General features: G+C 43.3%; 2 protein-coding genes across 4 annotated transcripts in view; one reads left to right on the top strand and one right to left on the bottom strand.

Annotated features, from left to right (window-relative positions):
* Positions 1-23,975, bottom strand: part of LOC122621232 (tyrosine-protein phosphatase 99A) — a 234,771-nt gene that overhangs the window by 90,124 nt on the left and 120,672 nt on the right. The window contains exon 4 of one of the 2 annotated variants that reach the window (XM_043799034.1): positions 12,226-12,668. In XM_043799034.1, coding sequence (XP_043654969.1) covers positions 12,226-12,343 — 118 coding nt within the window. In that variant the 5' untranslated portion in view covers positions 12,344-12,668. Of the gene's footprint in view, positions 1-12,225; positions 12,669-23,975 lie in introns of those variants that run through there. The other variant, XM_043799032.1, reaches the window with a different exon arrangement.
* LOC122621233 (uncharacterized protein C2orf42 homolog) overlaps positions 1-23,975 on the top strand; it is a 174,188-nt gene that overhangs the window by 94,926 nt on the left and 55,287 nt on the right. The window lies entirely within an intron of this gene.

Raw genomic sequence — 23,975 nt, 5'->3', positions numbered from 1 at the left:
CCCACGGCGAGCAAGCTGCCGCCCACCTCCTCGAAGACGCCTGGTGGCCAGTGCATTTGTGTGTGGTCAAGTTGTCGTTTGTTTGTTTGCCTACATGGAAAACTTTGGGTTTTGTTAAGTTTATGCAAATGTCCTTTCGGCAATTAGCAATAAATGTTTGTACTGGTCATTCTATGAGCTCGTTGTGTATGGCTATGTGTGTGTGTGTGTGTGTGTGCATGGGTGTGTGTATGCTTTGGCCATTTGTGGCCCATTTGAGATACAAATCATGCGGTCAACGTTTACTGCGGGCCACCAGCTGCCTTTGACTTGGCCAAAACGCCCACCCGGCCAGTAGAAATCGAAAAGGGTCTGCACAGGGGGCGCATTGCGGTCAACGTGCAAACTGCATTATATATCGGTCTGAGTTTCGCCACAGGCTCATTTGCATGACTCCAGCAATGTTGTCCAAGGAAAACGCTGGGTTTTATTGCAGAAAAATTAATCGAAGGTGCCACAGAAAGCACTAGGATTTGGAAATCACTTAGAAAGTGCCTACAAGTATGTTTCAGTAAAATGTCTAACCAGGGACATTTATAATATGGAAGTTTTATGGGACTTAAGTGGCATATAAGTAAATGATAAGTAAATATTTTATATTGTATATATTCCAGTTGTATATAAACAGTTGTAGGTATTATTAGGGTGTCAAAGGCAAAGTGCTTGCATAGTTTTGTGGCTCATTAGAAATGACGGTGATATTGGTTGACCGATTGAAGTCGCATGCCACCGCCAATCACATTCAGAAGTCACACCTAATCGGCAATGTATCCGCCAGCCGTGCGATGCACTCCATTTGCTAGCCGTTTCGATAAGCTCTCAATGCATTAATTGGAAAGCAAGCCGGCGAGGCTTTGTGGCCTGCATTTAGATTGATTTTCATGCATAAGCAGCAGGGCAGTTGCATCCCCAATCTGCCCCCCTTTTGGGCTGACCTAGTTTGTCAAGTTTTCACTTGTCTGGAATGCGCCAAGTGGCCTGGCCACGAGGACAATACTTGGTCTTGGTCGGACTGTCTGTGAGGTTTCCCCAGTTTTCCGCTTCCCCATTTTCCCCCTCCCCCTCCCTCACTCTCTCTCGCTCGGTCTGTATCACGGAGAATCTGGGCCTGGCACTCGGCATTCTGATGCCCGGGAAAAGTTTTTCCAGTTGTGCCAACACAACGCCTTTTGGGCTGCCTGTCGACATCAATTTGCATCTGTGTACATTAGGGTGGGCAGAATGATGTTTGCGAAGTTTTAAGCAATGCAGTCCGCCACCCATAGGGTTACCATTTGTGAATACATGAATTTAATGCCAAATATTTCCCAATTTGTATTTAGTTTGGTTTTAAGTTTTAAAGATTAGGGAGCTACTTTAAAATTGTACCTTCAATCAGCAAGTAATCTTAGATTGTAATGTGGTATACCAACTAATGTAACTAACTGAGTGATTTTATATTATACATCTGAAGTACAGGTCACCCTAGTGCACATGCACTTCTGCATACAGTACGTGTATTTTACCCACTTATTTGTGTGTTTGCGTTCCGCTCGATAAATTGTTTCGCAAGTTTCGAGGAGTGGCAAGGAGCAAGGAGCGCAGGAGAAGCCTGGGACCCGAGCTGCTTAAATACATTCCATCTGTAGGCTGGGACTATTAATAATGGCACAATATCCTGGGCCCTGCCGATTGATTGATGGATGATAAGAAACATGAATCAGCGACTAAGGTCGGGAGTTTTCCCTGAACTCCACTCCTAGCCAACTGACGGCATAATAATACGCGTTTATCTCTGCTTGGTTACCAATCTCTAGCAATTTGATTTATGCATTTCCATTTGTGGGACCCACATGCGTGGGCCCCAAACGAGCAAGAAGTTTTCCCTGGAAAGGAAAAGGGCCAGCACACATGCACACACATACACCCATACACCCGTACACCCAATGGCAACACAACATCAGAAAGTCTGATTAGATTTCCGTGGCAATTACGTGAGCAAGTTGCTCCTTTGAAAGGCACACTACTCGGGTTCAAACGCCCATTCATATGCCGCTTTAATTAGTCAAATTTCGTTGGCAACGCGACTGGGCCACCCATGTGAGCATTATCGGCCCGATTTAGATATATCGCTGGTAAATAGGCACAATGATTGAGCTTGTTAGGCCATTGTCGGGCATGTGAGTAAATGTTTTATAAATCATATCCGATTGCGATTTCCCTGCGACGACAACGGCAGGAAAAGCCACACCGAGACAAATTTATATTGTATTTCCATGGATAAAAAGTTAATCATGTGCCCTTACACAAATATCAAGGCAATAACCTAACTAAAGAATTACGTATTGGTTAAAAGTAAAAACTGGCAATCCTTCGATTTTCTTTAAGTGCATTACACTGTGCTTACAACGGCAGATAATCCTGGTTGCAGTTGCCTAGCAACCTATTTTGGCAAAATCCCTTTTGCCAATTCCTCTCAGCCGAACAACAAAGTTCATTTGGCTTTGACTTAGCAGGAATTCAATATTAAAATCGGATATAAATTGTACGCACAGCAACGAACATCCTTCTCATCCTGGAAATAACAAGTGGTTGACATGACCCACACTCACACACACAGGGACCAACACACACACACAGAGAGATAACCACCCATCCGTATTGTAACATGTGCATTTGTTTAAGTATGTGTAAGCCTGTTTATTCAAATGTATTGCATTTATTTCCGCTCGTGTTGTGCTTCTGTTTTGTTAGCAATTTTCGAAATGCTTTTAAAATATTCATGGGTATCAAATGTTTGATACAAACAAATGCATATATGTATGTGTGCGTGTGTGTGTGTGTGTGCGGAAGGGAAAGAGACTTAATCCGACTAACTGTCGAATTGGTTTTGCGTGTAAGCCCACGTACGTATTCACTGAAAAATCGTGAGCTCTACTTTAATATTTATATGATAAATTTGTACACATCCACTGGCAATGGCCAATTAATCACCACATTCATGGGCTCCCTGGCCCAGTTATAGTATATCCTGGAAATTTGATTGATCGAGCGAGCTGTCGTGTAATTAGCACACACACACACACAAACACACACGCACACACGCTGACCTCCTGACAGCTCGCTGGTAATTGCGTAATGAAAATTAATAGATTTATGACCCGCCAAAGCTCAAAAGAGCGCTTTAAAAGTGACTGACACTGCTCGTCCCTTGTGCTTCTATCTGTGTTTGTATTTGTATCTGTACTTGTATCTGTATCTGTATCTGAGGGATTCCCTTTGACAGGCGACGGCCGTAAAAGCGGGAAACAAAAGCAAAACTCGCAGCCGCCGGGGAACCCTTCGTCGGGATCCTTTTATTGCCCCGAAAAGTGTATGACAAATGCGTGCCACCGATGCCATGGCATCCGCATCGGCATCCCAATCCTGCTGCTCTTGCTCCTCCTCGTTCCCATTGCCATTGGCATTCTCCATGGTCGTAAAAAGTGCGACGCCTCCATTGTTAATCTCCACTCACGGCATCGCTTCTGTTTGGCTTTTGTTTTATTGTCGCACTTATTTTTATTTGCACATCGGGCGATGATGCCATGCAGCTCTCAGCTTGATTAAATTATAAAAATTGTATTATGATGGAAGTCAGTGCCCAAAGGCGATTTCGGATTCGGATTTCGTTTTCGATGCGGCTTTAACACGCTGCCAGCCGCAGGGAAATTTATAAAATCTGAAATTCGACTTCTGGCGTGTCCAAAAATAAAGTTAAATTCATTGCCTACTTTTAGACACCTTTTTAATGTTAAGCTCCCAGTTTGAGGGTATAAAAATGAACTGGGTGTCCCTTTTGTGTGCCTAGAGCCTTTGTAGGGTTAAGTGCGGACGGACTGAGAAAACCAAGCACTTGGCAGCGGGTCAAAAACTCTACATCTATCTATCCATCGAGTGTGGCTGCAAAAAAGGGCAAGGGAAAAGGAATAAAAGGGGAAGTTGGCCTGGTATTTGGGTCAGACTGCAGCTGGTGCATCTTGGCCTTCGCACGCACCGTCCTAGTTGAAATTTAATTTAAAACTTTCCATCCTCGGCCCAAAAATAAATGTGCCATGTCCAGGCCATGTGTTGCTGCTCCTTGGCTACTGGCTGCGCTCCTTGTTTTTTTTTGGTATCAAATTGTTTTGCAACTTGCATAATAACTCACTGGGCATCCAAAGGCAAACAATAATGAACGACTGTAGCAGAAATTAAAATGTCTTTAGAGGCAACAGAGAGCTGCAGCTCGGTCAAGGAGCTTTCGACTTTGCTGCCGGCTGCAATTGATTAAAATTCTCAGCAATGAACTGCAAATAGAACGGATTCCTCAGATCCTGCCATTTCCAGCCCCCTGCGGCTGTGGCTGATGGAAAAATGCAACTTTTCTCCTCTTTGTTGACTGCAGCTTCCTGCCAAAGGTGTTTTGAAGCCGAGCAACCACGCTCCAATCTGCAGAGTACTTCCTTTGACTTGGGCTTCCTCGCACTTTCTAATTACTTCGTTTAATTAATTTAAGGACCCATCAAAGTGTTTTCGCCCCACAATGGCCTCAAAGCAAACCAAACCATCATCCAAACCAACTCCCTCGAAAAAATCAGCGACTAGTGCTAAACGCTTTAAGAGCCTAATAAACTCGGTGATGAGCTTAATAAGCCAAACACCACCCACGTTAATATTCCGAGGCGCCGGTCAACCGGAAGCGGAAATTGTCCCCAGCAAGCGGAAGTGCTTTTTTATTTATTATTTGCCTCTCCAAGTATTTTTCAAGCCCCCAGAAAAGATAGATAGAGAGAGAGAGAGAGAAGGCTAAGCGGCTGTCGGCCAGAAATTGGATTTATCTGCTTCGTTAGTAAATTGGTTGTGATAGGCGCGACATCACGAACTGCTCTTGGCCAAGTCGGCCTTATCCTTTGGCCGTCTGCAAGAACGCAAGTCTGGGCCTCTTGCCAACCAGCTGCAATGGCAATTGGGCCCACCAAAGTCGGCCTGCACAGTGGCCAAAATTGGGGGAAAGTGTTTGGCGTTTGCTGCAATTCATTCGTGATTTATGATACCGCGCAGAAAAATCAACATACTTAAAAAATACAAGTAATAGATCCTATGTACGAAAACTACACATGTTGCTAGCTAAAAATGCGTTTTAATTGGAGTGGAAACTATACATAATGTAATCCCAATGGTTTCCTCGCAATCCGAGTCCTTCTCTGTACAATCCCCATAATCCGAAGGCAACTTTAAGTGAACCAAAACTTTTTACTTTTTTTCCGGCATTTTTTTGCCATTTCCCCGCTTTGGGGCTTCAAGTCGGTCAACGTTTTTTTTTCCACACAGTGGCAGAATGATTTTTATGCGAATTTCATTACAGTTAGTGGCTGTTGGACTCTTAAAGCACTGCGCCTGCTTGGGGCAAGTTTATTCATTATTGACTTTCCGCCCATCGTCCGACGCCGAAATAAATGCTTAAATAAGCCAGCGGCGTTTCAATTTCGGCAAAGTTTAACTTGGTCGCCCATCCTTTTGCGTGCCGGCGGCGATTGCAGGGGTCCTTGGACAGGATGCGACACTGAGTCCGTGATTCTGTCACATTTTTTATTACCATTTCCATTTGGTGTTTATAATTTGTGTAGCAAATTGAGCGACAGCAATGGTGACATTCATGCGCGCAACGCAACTAATTTCGCCGTCCAGATGGGGAATCGCTCATTTGGCCGCGGCCACGATAATGATGATGATGATGAACTGCCCGCAGGCAGCTGATTTATGGGTAATACAGATGGGAGGGCATAGCACACTCGAAAAAATAGTGATGAAGTTGGGAATTTATTTGGCAAAAATATAGGTCAAGAAACTCACAGACTGCAGGCAATGGAATCCAATCTAATATTAGATGGTTGGATTTTAGATGGGATTTTTTCCAGTGCAGTTTAGTAGTTGCGGGAATGAGAGGGCAGCAACCAGAAACAAAACAAGCCATGTGGAGGGCCACCATTCGGTTGCATGGATTAATGAGCCACAGCGGCGACCACATTGGGATTTTCGGAGCCTGGTACTCTGTGGATTATGTTGACTTTCTGCAGACAATGCCGCTGGAGGTGCAGGATGGGCAGAATGGGCAGCAGCCGGAGACGAAGGACGAAAGACGAGCCCGGCATCATCGCAGGATGTGCGCCCCGGTTTCTTCCTTCCTCCGCCTCTCGGCTTCTGTCTGTGAGCTTTGAGCTCCGGACTTTGGTCTGCGGACTGCGGACTGGTGGCAAAAATTAAATTATGACAGCAAATGAACAGCCGCTGGTGGGGCCGAGGACGAGCTGGCCGGAAATGCTGGGCCGCAGGCAACCTGGCTAATAATGAAATACATGAATTTTTTAGACAATAATCGCTGCAGCTTAGCCGGGATTATAATGGGCCCATGATGATGTCCAAGGAATACAAAGGCAGTCCTGCCTGAGTTTACCAGCTTGCGTTTTGTTCTTAAAGTCGCACAGCGCACTGATGGCAGAACTAAATTAAATATATATATATCGGATTCTATTATTTTTCCATTAAATTCCATCAACTGCATTTTTAATCATCAATATTTACAGATGTAAGTTTGATTGTCTAATCAATTATTGTTGTTTACACAACTCATTGCCGTTCGGTTGGAAAAGTTGCCTAAATAAACATTTAATGCAATTAAATTGCTTAATGACCCACATTGAGGGAATTATATTTGCTTTTTCGAGCGGCAAATGTCCCAAAACTTTGTTAAAGATTTACAACCTGCATAAATTTCATAATTTCCCAATGGCTTAATTGTCTCCCTTTGCCCAGGACAATTGTAATGAAAGTTTAATTTCCGTTTGTTTGGTGCCATAATGGAATATTTCTAAGCTGCCATACGTTGATGAAAACAGGCATGCACATGGCTGGCACACTATTGTTTTTTGGGGCTTACTGCTGTGTTAGTAACCAAATTCTTTGCTCCGAAAAATCTCACTTACCAGCCAAAACATAGTGCTTCGTTCACTGAAACCCAAATTTAATTAAACTTGTAACTAAATTATTTCGATATGCAAAGCTAGCCACTAGGACGGCGATAACGACACTGCCGAGCACAGAAAATGCAGCAAAATAAAGTCTGCCAGCAACTTTGACAAAAGCCAGCGTGGTAGAAAATTTGTGTAAAAAGCGTAAAATATTATTTGCAATTTTCGCCCGGGAAAAACGAAACAAAGGAGTTTTCCCCCCAACGTTCAGTCCGAGAATTTGGTTTATTTTTTTAATTTGCACATTGCTGAAATAGTTTTCATTGGTTTTGACTGCATTATTATATTCCAATATTTTTCGCTTTCACATCCCTTTTTTTTATTTTTTGGCTACAAATCATTCAAACACACACTATATTTATATAAATATACATATGTATATGCATATATGCATATTCAGCTGCATATTCCGAATTGCCGTTTTGATTTTTAATTGAATTCCCTGGCATAGTTGAGCGGCCAGCCGTAGTTTCATTAAATATCGAAGCAAACAAGCAGAAATCGAGTCCACTCGGCGTATACGTAATATCGGATTTCAAGTACGCCGATCGCTTGATTGGTTCTCTTCTGATTCAGATATTTTTCGCCTGCAATGCAACGTGGCGAATAATCAAATTTGATTCGGAGAACCTGGCTTTGAATTCGGCAACCTGCTAATTGATATGTATGTGTCGTTCTCCAACGGGTCGTCCCGCTGCAGTTTTGTCCATTATTTTTCGCCCAGGGGCCGCGAGAAGCCCCGCTGACATTTTTCCATTAATTGAAAATGCCAATGACCACTGGGCAACAAAGCAGCCCCAAATTGCCAACCATATTGTGCTGCAGAACAGCAAAACAGCAAAATCCACAGCTCCTGCACATATGGGCATTGTATTATTTTGTGGGCGCCCTGTCCGCATAAATTATGAAAAGGCCCCGATTCTGGCATATTTTGATGACATGCATGGCATGTCCGTGCCGAGGGAACTATTTTCTATTTTTCGGTTTCCTCTATTTCATATCACCCCCTTTTTTTCGTTTTTCGTTTTTCGTAAAAGTCAAATATCCCGCATTATTTACCATGTACTCGTTGCTGTGGCAAACCAAACAAATGTCAAAGCAGTGCTTGTTTGCACTTTTAGTTTGTCAATGCGAATGGATTTGCCATTTCTGTTTGCTTGTCGATGTGCAAAGCAAGCTGTAAGTTATTTTAGCACACTTATAGAGAGCTCTATCACCAGTGGGCCATTGGCAAATAAAAACTAAGTTGCCAGTTTGAAATACTACAATTTAATTACTTTAAAACGTTTCGGAGTCATACAAAATGAATCAACATAATGGCATCTACCTCGTATGTGTCGGATGATATTTTTTGGGCAAAAAAGACTGGGTTTTAAGTGAGGTCACCACAGCGACTGGCTTATTTATTCGAAAATCCATTTTCGAAATTACACGCATGGCGCTCACTTTTCTTTACTTAATTATACACTAATTATAATGTGCATAAAATGCTATAAAAGAGTGAAAATATATTCTGACATTGGCGGTTGTTTGTATTGCATAATGGAAACAGGTGAAAACTCGATGCAATTTTTTGATTGAACGTGTTTTTTGGCTGGGCAGGGAATTTCACGCTCCTGTATATTTTATAATGATTAAAAATTGTTGTCATAAAGCTGCGCCCTCGAATCGCGCAAAAAAACAAGCCCAATGGCCACAAATTCTCGAGTCTTTTTATTTATTTTTTATTGAATATTTTATAGCCGTAAAGCAATGGTTGGTTGGCTTGTTGATTTATAGTTTGTGAGACTGTAAAACGTGTGCAAAAGGCAGGATTTAAGCACTTCGGGTGCTTTTAAAGTTATTAAAGGATGTGCAGAAGTAAGTCTTATCCTCCGGCGGGGCCACTCTATGTAATTCTTAAACAATTTCTTCTGCTATATTGCAGTTTCGTTTTGCCGGAGCCAGGATAGCAAAAACTAATTTAGAAAATTGTTTTTAGACTCTGTTGCTCTGCTGTCCGCTTCGCTTGGCTTTTGCCTTTGCCTTTGCCTTTAACTTTGCCCCGGGCAAATGAGAATGGAGGGCCCGAATGAATCTAATAAAGAAATTACTCCAGACAGTATAGCCGTCAAGGACGTCGCCCACACCAAATAAAATCTCTGCCATTCCGCCCCTCGATGTCGCCAATGAGCTGAATATCAAGTGCGTGCCTCGAATCGGGGGAGTCCTAAATCGCTGTTTGCTCTTAGCCAGAACATGAATAATTTAAAAACAAAGGCGAAACGATTTGCGACGCGCGCCCAATACACTTTGCCCATGTAATTGCAGATGTGTGAAAAGGATCGGGCTTCGGCCGACAAAAAGGACCTTCTAGTCGGGCTAATAGCCGCCAACAAAGGCAGCACCATTCAAGCATTCAATTCACCAATTGCGCCTAATGCTCGACTATTCCTAAATGGCCAGAAGACAATGTGTCTGGTCTCCGGGGAAAAAAGCAGGTAACTCGTGCACACGTGTCGCCGTTGTAGGCGCAATAAATATGTTCTGATGGCCAAAATTGCCGAGTCAACTTATTCGTATGCTCGGTATATCGAAACAGTTGCCTGACTTATTCATGGCGACTCTCCGCCACCATTGTTTTTATTGGTTAGCCATTAAGTTTATGCTGTATTGATGCGACAGCCATCTATGTGAGCTTGATGGGGGAGTGGATAAGTTCTCTGGGCACTCGGAGAAAATGGGAGAGGTTCTTGGGCATATTCTAGCTAAAACTATATACTTAAGCTTTCAACACACTAAATTTGGATTTATTCTTGGGAGTTTGCGACTATATACTACTTGAATTGGTAGTCATGTTTAAGTGTCTGATCAGAGCGAGAAACTTGCCAAATGCTGACCAATTTGCTGATAGCGCTCAGCAGGAAGACCCTTTGTTCGCTTGGGCTTTGCATCCGAAACAATCTGGGTGGCATCGTTTATGCCAACAATTAGCTGCATCCAGCTGCAGTTACACGCCCACTTAAGCCAGTTGCATGGAAAAGTGTTAGATGGTAGATGCCAGCAGTGGAAAGTGGGAAGTGGAATGTGGAAAGTAGACCAAGTGCACTCCGTTTTGTTCGAAGCGCGCTTTGTTTTGTGTCGCCGGGACTTTAATTGCGAAAACATTTTCAAAAGTTTTTCATAAATTTCTCGCACTTAACCGAAAGTACATAACGCAAACAAAAGTAAAGTAAAAGTGTGTGCTACTTACACAGCTTATTTTCTGTGTGTGTTGCAGTTGTTCTGGCAGTTGCAGCATCAAACTTCGCTGCAATGGCGGCAATGCACATCAATAAAACGAAAATTGCTGCAGAATGGTGCACAATTGTCCTGGGAACTGAAAGGCGTTGGGAATCCGTATATGTGTGTGTGTCTGTTTCTGTTTCTCTATCTGTGTGTGTGTGTGTGTGTGAGTGTGGGTGGCTAAGGGGGCGTGGCAGGCTGCTGCAGTCGTTGTTGCTGCTGCTGATTCTGCTGCCGCAGTGAAAACAATCGAAATTATAGCAAACAAGCGCGTAAACTTTTCGCTTTCATGGTCGCCTATATCTATATATGAATGTGTGTGTCTATATATGAATGTGTGCGGTTGCCGAGAGTGTGTGTGCGTGAGTGCATGTGTGTGTGTGTCCTGCAGTTTTATTGCTGTTCTGTTGCAGTTGCGGCTGAAGGCAGACATTAAAATGCCTGACAAAAAGCGCCGCCAACTGGCAACCTAATGCCAGCGCACACACACACACGGGCATTTGTAAATGGGACCCGCTTTTTGAGTGTGTGTGCGTGTGACAGTGATGCCTAAATCATAATTGCAAGTGCAGTAAATGTATTAAAATTTTAATTTACTTAAAGATCCTTTCCTAGATATCACAGAAATACCTATGGTATAACACACTAACTTTCAAGAATAGTATAACTTTAAATCAGTAACAAATAGAACATTTCGCAAGTGAGTAACTCTCGAAATAGGTACTAAATAGATTTTCCATTAACTTTCCATCCATTTAACAACCCAGAATGATCCCCGAATAAACGAATCCTTTTAGAGAAACACATGCAGCCGTCAGCACTCATTCATGCGGTAGCTTTTTATGTTAGCGCCTGTTTTTGCCACCGTTTTTTATTGCGGCTCTTGATGACGAGCGAACTGCGCTCATTTGCGTGCACATTTTCGAAGCACACTTTTTGGGGCCGTGAAAAAATGTGTGTCAACAAAAGTTTTGGTTTTCCAGTTTCAGCGCATTGTGTCCGCTTTCACTGTTTGCCGCTGCCTCTCCAGTTGTTGCCACTATTGCCATTCTCTGTGCTGCTGCTGCTCTGTGACCGAATCTAATGTCTCTGGTGGGAGGGGGAAAGTCGGAAAATTCGGGCAGACAGACAAAACCTGCCTGCAATTAGAGACTCCGGTTGGGAATGAAAGTTGGGAATTGGAATGTGTGCAGAGCAACCCTTTTTTCGGCAGTTGCGGCAAATAACTAGTTATGCTGCCATAATTAAATGTAAATTATCGCCATGTGTGCAAAACTGTTGCCATGTTTACTTATTTATTTGCCAGTTAATTAGTTCGGTATGTGTGTCCAAAATCTGGTGACTTTGCCTGTTCTGCTGCGCATTACAAACCACGTACAAGAAATGTAATTATTTTCATTACATCAACGGTGCAGACAAACACACACACATACATACAAACACACACCCGAAGAAAAGGCAACAAATGCACAGGGAAAAAAAACATGGTGTTGACATTTCCAATACAATAAAGCCAGAGTGCGGGACCTTTGTTTATTTTTGACATTGACGTCCCTCATTAATGTAAACGACGTCGACTGCTGGCATAAAAAGGCGACCTTCTGTAATTATAATTAATACAAAAAGAACATGAGCCCTCTGTGCCGCGTCATTTGCCGTGTCAATGAGTCGCGTTGACCCGAAACCAATACAGGAAACGAAGGAGGTCCTGCGCCGGTCGCAAGGAGTGGGCCACATAATGCCGACAGGAACCCCGCACAAATTGCGTCTTTCGCGGCATTATAAATTCCATTAGCTGCAAACTGCCCGCCCTAATTAGAGCCGCAAACAAAAACTGATAGAAATTTTGATCGCAGCCCCATCTGCGCACAGTACACATTTTTCCAGGACTTACCAAAGATTCGTCCTGCCCGCGAGGCTGGTGGCAAGGTGGCCAAAATCAGGAGCAGCACACAGCCAGGAATGATGAGCCCTCGATGATTTCCGTATGTGGCCGATATGCGCAGCGTCATTTTGTTTGATGCGATTTGTGAGTGGTTTTTATGTTTTCCGTACTCTTCTATGGTTTTAATCTAAAGCAATTTTTGCGGTGGTTTGCGTTACGGTTTCTTTTATTTTGTTGAATTTCGTAGGATTGCGGTTGTAGTTTTCTGCCCTTGGGTTTCTCAAAATCAATTTACATTTATTTTTTCTGCCAATGCTAATTAAACTTTGTTTGCGTTATGAACTTTTGCGATTTTTAGTTATTCACGTTTTATTCGGTTTTGTTTTTATTTATTTTTTTTTTGGGTTTTTTGCTTGCACCGATTTTGGCTTTAGGTGATCATTTTGAACGAGCTGCAAATACGAGTGAGAGAAAAATGGTAATTAAATTTTTGGGTAAACAGAAGCACTTTGCAATTGATTTAGGCTTGCAATCCGATTGAGTATATGTGTAGGGAATATATTTTGACTAAAGGTATGTTGCAAGATATCTATATTCCTATACTTTTTTAAACCTTTTCCGCATATCTCAACTTCTTTCAAGTGAAACCCTTCTCATTTGCTAGGTTTTTTTTATGCCAACAGCACTCTTTTTTTCAATTTTCAGTTTAGAGGACTTTTACGGTCTCCTAAAATCCGGACAGACACACTATCCCTTTCGTTTTGGTTTTAGTTTTTGCGGCTGCGAAATTAACTAAAGATGTCAGTGCGGAACAGCAGGGAGTATAAAGTCCGCGGCTGCATGTGAGTGTGTGTGTGCCTGTATATGGCTGTGTGTGTGATAAAGTTTATATGCTGAAAATGAATTTGGCATTTTTACAACAAGCGAGAACAGCGAGAACGGCGCTCTCGGAAGTCTGACAGCATAAAATGGAGTGAAATCTCTGCTGGTGGTGTGCAGTCAACTAATGTGGCCAGAAGTGGAGGTGCTGCTGGTGTTGGTGTTGGTGGTGCAGGCAGGCGAGTGGTGCAGCTCAGTGGGTGGTTGTAAAAGTGGGTGCCTCTCAGTAAAAGTGAAATGCGCCGGAGGCGGGCTGCACATTTAATGCGGCAACAGTTACAACATGTGGCAGCAAATGGCGATTGCTGTTGGCCCAAACAACTTGGCTTTTGACTATAAAAATGGCAAGAGAGAGAGACGAGAGATAGAGAGGGAGGGAGAGTAAGCTGCCACGCCCCCTGCTTGCCGCTGCGCCCCTTTTCAAATTTGGCAGCAGCTCGTGCAGCGGCAACAAAAACAATGGCAACAACGCCACGCAACGCAACCCGCCGCACATTGCACATGACGTAAATGTTGTGGTTGCTTTTAAAAACTTTGTTTTAATGTGTTTGCTGCAGGCTGCAAGTTTATTTTTTGTTAACCCCCCTCACCTCACCTCACCCCCTCCCCGCTCCCCTGAGAGCCACTGCGTGTTGACGTTAAAATTTAAAGTTCAAATTTGTAACTTTCACGGCAAGTTTCAGTGAAAACACAGCGATGTGCAGACGGCAAATCGCTTTAAGCCTCAGGCGTTCTTACTCATTTTCACTCCACAGATTTTGGCCTTTCTCTGCTGCTTTAACACAGGCCCTTAAATATTCTGTTTAATTTTTTAAGGCCCCTTTTTAGCCGGTTGAGCTGCTCTCCGGTATTATTTCCATTTTATAAACAATATTGTGATTGGGGGAAAAAATCAAAGGAGTGCTGGTAAAATATTACACACGCCGCACCTGGCAATTGAAGTTATTTTCCATTTTACACACCCTGGCAAAAACTCGTTGACTTTTTCACAGACACCACAATTTGTGTGTATGAATATTCGTACACAAAAACGCGGTTTGTGCAAATAAGTTTTTCACGACAGCGCCGCTATTGTTGCTCGCTTTTCGTGGCCAGGAAGCGGCATTAACGCAAGTTTGTTTGAGCTCACTTTAAAAAGAAAACAACATTAAAGCGCAAAACAATTTTTTCTGTTGAGCATAAATATTGACCTTGCTTGAGAATCTGGCAAATGCTGGATTAAAAGCTGCGGTCTATTTATGCTTCACTTTCTATATAGCATTGATTGAAGCTCTAAAGAAACTCATTTGATTGTGTCATATGTAAAGTAAGCTTGCTTTCAATATTTGATATTGAACTAGTTTTCAAAACGAAACTGGATTAATTACTCAATATGTTTTTTTAACGAGGTAAATACATTTGTAGACGATGAAACACGCAAATACCTACAAAAACACCTAATTTGAATGGTATTGCTGTTGTTGATGGCACTATTAATCGCTATTATTTGTTCTCGGCCAGAATTAGGCTTGTGTAATTCCTTGAAAGAGTGGACTTCTAATGAAGACATGCCACCGAGAAGCCCATTAATAGTCGCGGCTAGACGACCTCAAATAGTCAACGCCTTACGCTAAGCACCTTAACGACAATTGCCCCCTGGAAAAGCATTTTCATCTCCGGTGGCAGTTCGTCAGTGGTCGTCGCTCAACAAGTTTCGCCCGGAAAATGGAAAAGCGGAGTGGAATCGCCGACGTGGCCACCATCCAACCATCCAACCACCCAAATCCAGTTCGTAATGACCGGTTGTGGATGGCAGAGTGGCGCAATGTGCCCGGTGGCAATTAAAGTGCCTCGGAACTTGTACTTCCACTTGTACTTGTACTTGTGTTGTTGAGCAACATTTTCTCAATTTTCCACATAATTCCAAACGCAGTGCAGCGCCGTCCACTGTCGCCCAGTCCCAGTCCCACGTCCACCCCGTTCCTTTTGACCATTAGTAGTCCCCTTTGGGTCCGCAGACAGTTCCGAGCCGCTTTCATGCCCGAATGCCCCAAACACAGGCAGTGAGGAGCGTTAAGTAGCTGGATGTCAGTAGCCGATTTGCAGTTATGACAGCCCCACTTCCTCACTTCCCAACTTCCTCGCTTCCAACTGCACTGCTGCTCCCCTTTTTTGTGAGGGGGGCGAACTTTAAATTAAACAGTAGCACAGGCAAAAGGCAGCAAAAAGCAGCGGGAGTTGCGACTTCCAGCACAGCGCGAAAATATGCCACGCAAGTGGCTCAATGTTGCAAAAATATGTGTCGAAAGTGTGTCAGCCTTTCATAATTGCTCATACAAATTGTATTATTCGATCACTCGTTTATTGTCCTATTTTTAAAAACAGAAAAGCCATTTTGTTTCCATTTCGCACACACCTCCGTTGCCCCTCTCGCAATGAGTTATGTACATTGGAAAAAAACAATAACATTCATAAAATGTTTAAAAATTATGACAACTAATTGAAGTTTATAAAATATAAAAAGAATATAATATAAATAGAATTTATGTCATTGTATGCATTTCATTATTCTTTTGTTCTCTGTTTTTTTATGTTTCAATGGTACTTCGAATTTGTGAAGTAAATAAGGTTTTTAAGCCTCCGATTGTTTTTTAGAAAACTAAAAACAGTGACAGTGATTTGCAATTAAAATAGTTGCTGCTCTGATGCTTTTTTTCTGTGTATACAAAAAAAAACAGGGCGTCAGTGAAGAGCGAAAAAATATGGCACTGCATTTGGCATGAGCCACGAGGCTGGGGGCACGGGGCATGCAGCATGCAGCACGAGGCAGGAGGCAGGCAACAAGCAGCCTGGGAATTGTCGGAGTAGAATCATACAAAATATGCAGGGAGCAGCGGCAAAAGCAGCAACATCAGCTGGAAACAGCGGAGCAACAGAAGTTGTAATTTACAGCTTATTTACGTTGGAATAAAAAATGAATTAAGACAACGAACCAGCAGCATGACAGCAGCTTCCTCCCCGGGCAACTCGCAAAGGTAAATGCATAAATAAATCAGGCAAAGTCCAGCAGTAAAAAAAAACGTGGAAAAAAGTGAAAAAGTGGGCAGATAGCGAGGCAGTGGGGGCCAAAGTTGGGGAGCGGGTAAATGCAGGAGTATAATTAAATGCTTTGACATGAAAGAAAAGCAGTCAGCTAAATGGGAATGCTGGAACTTGGTTAATTAGCACGGCCAGAGGTGTCGCCGATGTCCTTGCTGCACTTAAACTTCGAACATGCAGATTGAGTCAGCCCTAACTTAAGCAATCAGGATGTAGGTCCTGCAAAAACACTTGTCAAGTGAGCACACTAACGCGCAACTGGCATCTGTATGCATTTGCACCGACTCACATAGATGGCGATTATAATGCCAGACGGTTCACAATGGGTGTGCAAAAGTAGCGAGAAAATAGAAACAGAAATAGAAATAGAAATAACAACTGCAGCGGTGGAAGCTTAAGTGCAACTGCAGTGGCTGTGCGACTCAAGTGTTGCCACAAAGGGGGGGTGGGGAGGTGGTGAAAACGAACCACCCAGCGACAACAAGTTGCACGCCTTTGCTGCAAGTGCAGCTGCCATTGTTGCTGCATTATAAATTGCAGACTTGCAACAATGAAATTATTATACACGACAAGCAGTTGAGTTCAGCAGCGGAATTTATCACATGCCAGCCACATACGCCTAATCATCTTGTAAGCATTACTGTAAAGCATCGGTAAAAAGGACACTCGACTAATTCGGTTTAGATGCCCGGGCTGCTGCCTGAATTTATATTATTATTTGCTGATGTTTGCAATTTGGGCACGTGCCGCAAATTCTAAAATAGTTGAACGTGTGCCACACCGCTCGAGCCAAAAGTCCGGCTCCACCAAAAGGTTAAGCACACAAACACTCTCGTTTTTGGACGTTTTTTCGTTTTTTTTTTCGTTTTTTTTTCCATTATTTTGCAAGGGGTTCGAAGGACCAAGGACCATTTTTGCGCTCCGCTGGCTGTGTTGACAAACACATTTTTTGAGTGGGGCCAACATAATGCGAAAGTGAAGTAAAGCTGCTGCCGAAATCAGCGCAAATTTAGTGGCAAAGCAAATAAATTTATTTTAGTTTTTCCCAGCCATTGTTGTTTATTTTATTTTATTTCATTTTCATTTCATCTTTACTGAAGTCGCTGGCTGGCTTTTATTGCCCCAACAAATGGCAGTCGTAGAATTAGGAAAAGTGGCGCAAAAAGGGTTTTCCCTTCGCCTCTTCGGGTGTTTGTTCAATGGCACATACAGAGTCAGTCGATCGGGTGGCCCATTGTTTGGTCCACCCCAAAAACCCCCAACTCCCCAACTTCCCAACTCCCTGCGAATCCTAACAATAATGTCGGCTATTAGCGGCAGGGCATGACCGAGCGAATCCCGGGTCAGCAGTTTAAAATAAAACTTTGCGCCAGAAAGGGTCTTAATTTTCGCTCGAAATGCCAAACCAATTTCTGGGCCAGAACAGACCGACTAAACGAGAAACCGACAAACCGACTAACCAACCGCCCACGACACTCACTAATTAAACTAATTAACTGAGATGGCCGAGGGATAAGTTGGCCAAAACATCGCTTCAAGACGCAAATTGAAAGGGAAATCGCTTAGCAAAGTGGGTCAACATAAATCCAGAAGTCCGCCCCAAAATGCAAAATATGCTGCAGTACGAGCGTGGAACTTTCACCCAGTTTTCATTCAGTTGCCTCGATTTGAAATCGTTTAGTTATGCTTGTGGGTCGCCAAAATTTGGGGATAACCACCTTTTGTTGTGTTTTATATTCGGCAGCTCAGGACCTTCTTCTTCAATCAGTTAGTGGTTTATCCTCGAGATCGTCGGTATTTGGGATCCTGGTACCCGAATCCAAGCACACGAACACAAATAAAAACTTAACACCGAACTGGACAGCGATTGCCGCATTTTATTTTTGATTTTCTCTCAACGCGATAACAACATGCATGATTATGATTATTATTCTGGCATTCACTTGATTTTCAATCACTTTTCGTGGCCCGTTTCGGCTTTGGCCGCTTTGGCTTTGGCTGAGATACATTCAGCGTCAGGATAAACGCGCACACACGCGACGCGAACGCACGAAGTCCGGCAGCGCCAGCGGACACATCCTTACGAGCGCACAACAAACACGAAACTGAGCCGCTTCGTTTTTGCGCAAATAAATTCCCAGCTGAAAGGCAGAAGCCGCCGTTGCTGCTGCCACTGCCACTGCCGCTGCCTTTGCCTTTGCCGTTGCTGTTGCCGTTGCACCACCACGCCGCCCGGAAAACCCCTCTATAAGGTCGGTGGTTCGTGGCGGACTTCGGGCTTCCAGCTGCTATCCACCACACACACGGCCGTCCTCGGAACTTCTTTGCGAGCTCCACTGTGTGCTGGCTGTTGCCTAGATTTGTGCGCGGGTGGACGCCTCGGCTGTCGTCCTGCCGAGAGCGAAAGGACTCTCTCTCTCTTACACCTTTCCTCTCTCTCTCGCGGAGAGCGCGTGTTCCACTTTGAACTCCGAAACTCACCATGGCACAACTCCGAATAGCGGTGGCCTTATCACTGATAAGAGACGCGCTCTTTGGCGGACACGACCTGCTCGAATCGCTCAGGTGACGAGCGTTCCGGCACAAACAGAACTGAAACGATGGCAGCAAGTGTTTAAGGAATTTCTCGTCCAGTACAAAGAGGTCCTGGACGGACTGTAGTTAGCTTTGACCAAAACAAATTTTAAATCAGATATATAGGGTATTTCCTAGCTTGCACCTCTTCGTTATAAAAAGACCAAGCTCTAGTTCATTTTTCAAATCTTAGAATACGCCTTTTCTAAATATTAATATACTACAAATTCGTAAAATATTTAGAGGAATTTATTGATTAATTTAAATTCTTATAAAATAAATCAAAACCTTACATTTTAGAGTTAATCGCAATCAATGAACCATTATTATTGTTACCAGTTACATTAACTGTAAAAAGGCGTTACATTGGCGTACATTCGTAGTAATGTTAGTGCTCTACAGCAGCTGTAATGTCTGAAAAAGATTTCGAACAAGTTCAAAACCCCTGAAATTTTAACACCAGTAAATGGCTGTTTCTGTTGAGGCCAACAGTTGTCCTGTGACCAATTTGTTTACAGAAAAATCAACCGCAAAAGGAGATGTTCGTAACATTGTCGAAAATCACCCCTGGGTCCTGTGCGAATGTTATTTTATGAGTTGGTCTATATTCGAACTAAGTCCTGGTCCTGTTAACGCGTTTAACAGACTAGGTAACAATGGTCTATGCTAGAACGTAAGAACGTGTTATCGTTTTACATTCGGTAAGGGGTGGAAGGAAAACATTTCTGCTAACAACATTCGCAAAAGGACGCCTTTGGAATTAATAACATTTCGGTGTTATTCAATTGATGTGAGGCTGTAATCTAAGGAGAACTTGGTTTGGTCTATGTTATGGTTATATTACAAGCAGATTCTATTGATAACTTTACATTTTCGAAGAACGTAAGCAAAATATTCGAATTAAATGTTCTGTTATCGCGAACACTACATAAGCATGTTATCAATAGCATGGCCCGTAAGGTTGTTAGATTTTAACTGTTGAGATAACATAACATAAGTCAATAACATAGTCCTTACAACTCGCAACTTTCCTTAATATTTAAAAATAAGAATATGATTTTTTTTTCTTTGATAAATGTATTCTAATTGTATTATTTCCCGATTGATTGATTGAATATAGAACACAATTTGTTTCGCAATAAATTTGCCATCTGACAAAACTGCCTGTCCAGCCCAATAATTCGTTGTGCTGATCAGTGCGTTAATTCCGCAATTATCCCATTGCCTCCTGCAATGGCACCTGCCCCTAAACGATGGCCACGCCCCTCGATCCGGTCAATTGCCCACAATTTGATGGCTATGAGGACGGCGAAGATACCCACCCCCACCAGCCACATCCTGATGCAACTGAAGTTGCGAAAGGAAGAGCTGAAAACCCACCCTTCGGGAAGTCAGGAAGCAATGCAATGTTCGCAGTCCTGTAATCGCAGGCACTTCTTGTTGTTGCCGTTGTCAACGCCTCTCAAAAAAGGGAGCAAGGACAAGAGCAAGGATCAACCCCTAAACTCAACCAGCGACGATTTATAACAAATTTTAAATTGCAAAAAATTGCAACATTGATAAGGGATCGAGATCTGGCGTTGGGTGTCGGGCGTCGGGCGAAACCGAAACTAATTCGCAACAAGCGCAATAAAAATTATGAACAATAGCGGAAATTAGCCATGGCATCGGAGGGTAGGGAAAGTCACTAACTCACTCGCTCACTCGCTCTGCGGTTTTTCGCCAACAGACAGCGCAGCGAAATGCCAACCAATGCGTGACGAATGCAAGCTGCGTTCAACAAATGGGGGAAAGTACACAGAAACAGAGAGTGCTGCAGTAAATCAGGTCAAATGCTTATAGTCTAAATGCCAATGGAAATATATACATATATCATAAATCCAAAGAATGTATTATTTTGAATTGATTGGAAGCAATATAGGATTTATGTACTTCCTTTAAACAATTGACATTCGCTGTTCAACTGAAACTATTATTAACTTTTAACCACATAAATTTTTAAAAAGTCTGGACTTAGTTTCTCAGTGCACTGAGTCGCTCTCGCAATTGCAGATGACATTGGGGATAACACTTTCGCTGGGGGCCGGAAGTTCAAGGGGGCGAAGTTCAGGGCCCGCCCTGCGAGCACAAACTTTAATTAGCAACTTTTTCGATTTTTTCCCATTCCCCAGCCCGAGTCAGGCATTTTCCATGTCCTGGGTCGCATTTGAGTGGCTGCTGCAGCTTCCGGCACTGCACCTTTCTGCCCCCGAGCACATGTTCGTGGTAAGTTGATACCGCTCGCTATATTATCTACATGTAGCGCATAGATGGGGATGTGCAAAAGTTTCCTCCTCGGCTGGGATCAGGGCTAAAGGATAAAGGATGCCGTGCTGATGCTGCTGCTGCTGCTTCGTGGGCGAATGACACTTGACAGTGATTTATGGCCGGGCCACTGATAACCCGCCAAATGCAAAGGCAAAACCAAATCCAATACCGAACCGAACCGGCAAGTGCAAATCCAGGGCGGAGGGTGCGCGATTGTCTCACCAGACTCACCCCCTCGGATTCCAATTTATCTATACTGGATCTCCGTCCATATACATCTAAATATATTTCCATGCCGCAAATGCTGCAATTTCGAGCCAAAACGCTCGCATGTGCAATCATTTTTTATCGCAAATCTCCCGCTCTCCACAGCTCACAACTCTAAGCGGCCGTTGCGAATCGCTGTCATGTGGTGAGGTCCTGCCCCGCCCCCCAAGCCAATTCCCGCTTGCCGCCCTCTTTTTTTTGACTGCCCAGCGGGGTGTTAAATTGCCAGAGCTGCTGCCTCAATTTCAGCGTCATTCAACGCCATTAACCTTCTGTCAATTTCAATAAGTCAGCGTCGCATAACTAAAAAAGCCGCCTGCCATTCATGAAAATCTGCTGCAATTGCAGGACCAAACGAAGTTCCACATCAAATACAATATTGATAAGCAGGACGATAAGTGACCAAGTGCACAGTCGATGGCAAATCTGAATTCGAGCTTGTCAAGATGGACATGTATGTCCTAAATTACACTCGCCTGGCTGGCCAAATACCACAGGGAATGGCCCCGAAAGTAAATTGACATTGTTAATGCTGGAAACTTTAAAGTCCGAACTCTGCACTTGATGGGCTGTTGAAATTGTAGACAAGCCAAGCGTACGATTTCCTTGCCAAATAAAAGCCAAAGGTATTTTCGGCCATCTCACAGAGGGCAGTAAGCAATTTGGTTTTATTTATTGCAGAAGCATATCTCTTTTTCGAATCTCCTTGAATATTACGTAGTTTTCATTTTGCTCTGCTCCTCGCATTTGCTAAGGTATTTCAGATTTCAGGCATGAATGAGCAATATAGAAACAATATGAATTTCCTTCAGCATTGTTTAAAGATGAATTGATTCTGATAAAGAGATATACGCATTCCATGCACAAATATGTTACTAACTTGTCGAAAATGTAATAGATTTTTACACAGAAATTATTGTTGAGAATATTCAATTTACTAGTCTATTGCCCATTGATACAACGTTGCTAGCTTAATTCCCCTTTATTGCCAATTTGCGTGCATTAATACTCGTATTAATTTAACCCTTGTAAGCCGACGGTTTTAACTTGAAATGCCGCCAAGTGACAAACCGCGAAGCAGAGAACTTGCCTTCCACACAACATCGACGGCAGTGTTTTTCACTGTTTTCCACTATTTTGTATTTTTATCCCAGGTATTTTGTATTTTGTATTTGTATGCCGGCGAACGTGAACACACCTTTTCTGACCGCATTCCCCAGGCGGCGGACATCGGGCCGTTCGTTTGGTGGCTGCGCTTGTTGCCATTTCCGTTTCCGGTTGCCGCTGTCGTCGTTGTCATGTCTACATGTCCTGCGTCCTGTACTCTGCATGTGTGCATATGCATGTGTGTATGTATGTGCGTGTGTGTGCGAGTTTGGCGTGTTGCACATAAATCGTTTAAAATAAAGTGATAATTGCATTTGTGTTGCAACTGTCAAAGTGACGTCAGTCCAGGAAAGTCCTTTGCAGCTGCACGTGTATTGGTGGCTTAACGGACTGAACTGAAACTGCCTCGCGATGCAGAGGCATCGCATTTTATGAATGTCGCCGCCGCATGAATAATTGCGATAGCAGCCAATTTGAATGCCCCCATGCCATTCAACCAGTGATTCCTTCCCGTTTTGCCACAATTTCGGGGTTGTTTACGGCCCCGTTTGTATGTTTTAATTTCGGTGTCACTGTGAAGTGGATTAAAGTATTTCCATCGGCTTACAACCTAAAACGAGTGCAACCCTCGGCAGTTAAGCCGCCCATCGAGTTGCACTCCGGGCTCCTCAAAGGACATACGCACTTTTTTCAGCCCAATGCACTGCGAAAAAAACATGCACATTAAAGCAGAGAAAGACATGTTAGCTCAATGATCACAAATTTCAACTTACATATTTAACTTCTTATGACTTTTCAAAGATGATTGGGCATAGATTCAATAGGTTCGAAATGATATCAACACTTCAGAAGCAGAAAACCCCTCTTTAGAAAGTCAACCTAATGGTGTGAGCAATTTTTCCCAGTGCAGTTGCTTGTGAATTTATGGCGACTGATATATAAGGCATTTCTACCTCGGACAGTGCCCGTGATTAATATGCAACACCCCGTTGGCTCGATGGCTCGTTTTCCCATTTTTCCGTTTCCAAAGTGGAGTTCGTGTGAAGCAGCCAAGTGTTTCCCGCACCCCGAACGCCGATCTGCCAACCCTCTCGCTCGAATTGAATTGTTACGCAAATAGCATTAATATTTATATTGTTTTTTATAAGGACGACAAAAGGACGGCAAGGGTGCAGGATGCAGACGGGACGTCAATTGCGATGCTAAGTGCCACTGCAAACAGACGAGAATATTGCATTGAATGGGAATCCTCGAGGGATCCGCGGCATGTGGCAAATTAGGTTGCCTTTGATGCGCGATCATGACTGTGGAAAATTAATAAAAATTATGCCACAATCGAATCAACATTAATTCACTTAGCCAGGCACTTGGCGAAAGTGTTTCGTTTACTTGGCTGGCTGTCAAGGACCTGCCACGCCCCCTTGACCCCACTGACCTGCATTTTCGGGCGGTCTTGGGTCGTGGGGTTAAATCGACACGAACTTTGCGTGTTTGCCGGCTGTCGAAGCGTCGACGAAAAAAAGCACGTGTCGATTTGATGAATGACG

This window comes from Drosophila teissieri, chromosome 3R (assembly GCF_016746235.2).
Source record: "Drosophila teissieri strain GT53w chromosome 3R, Prin_Dtei_1.1, whole genome shotgun sequence".
NCBI lineage: Eukaryota > Metazoa > Arthropoda > Insecta > Diptera > Drosophilidae > Drosophila > Drosophila teissieri.
The sequence above is the reverse complement of the archived record's forward strand: the minus strand, read 5'-3'. Positions and strand labels throughout refer to the sequence as shown.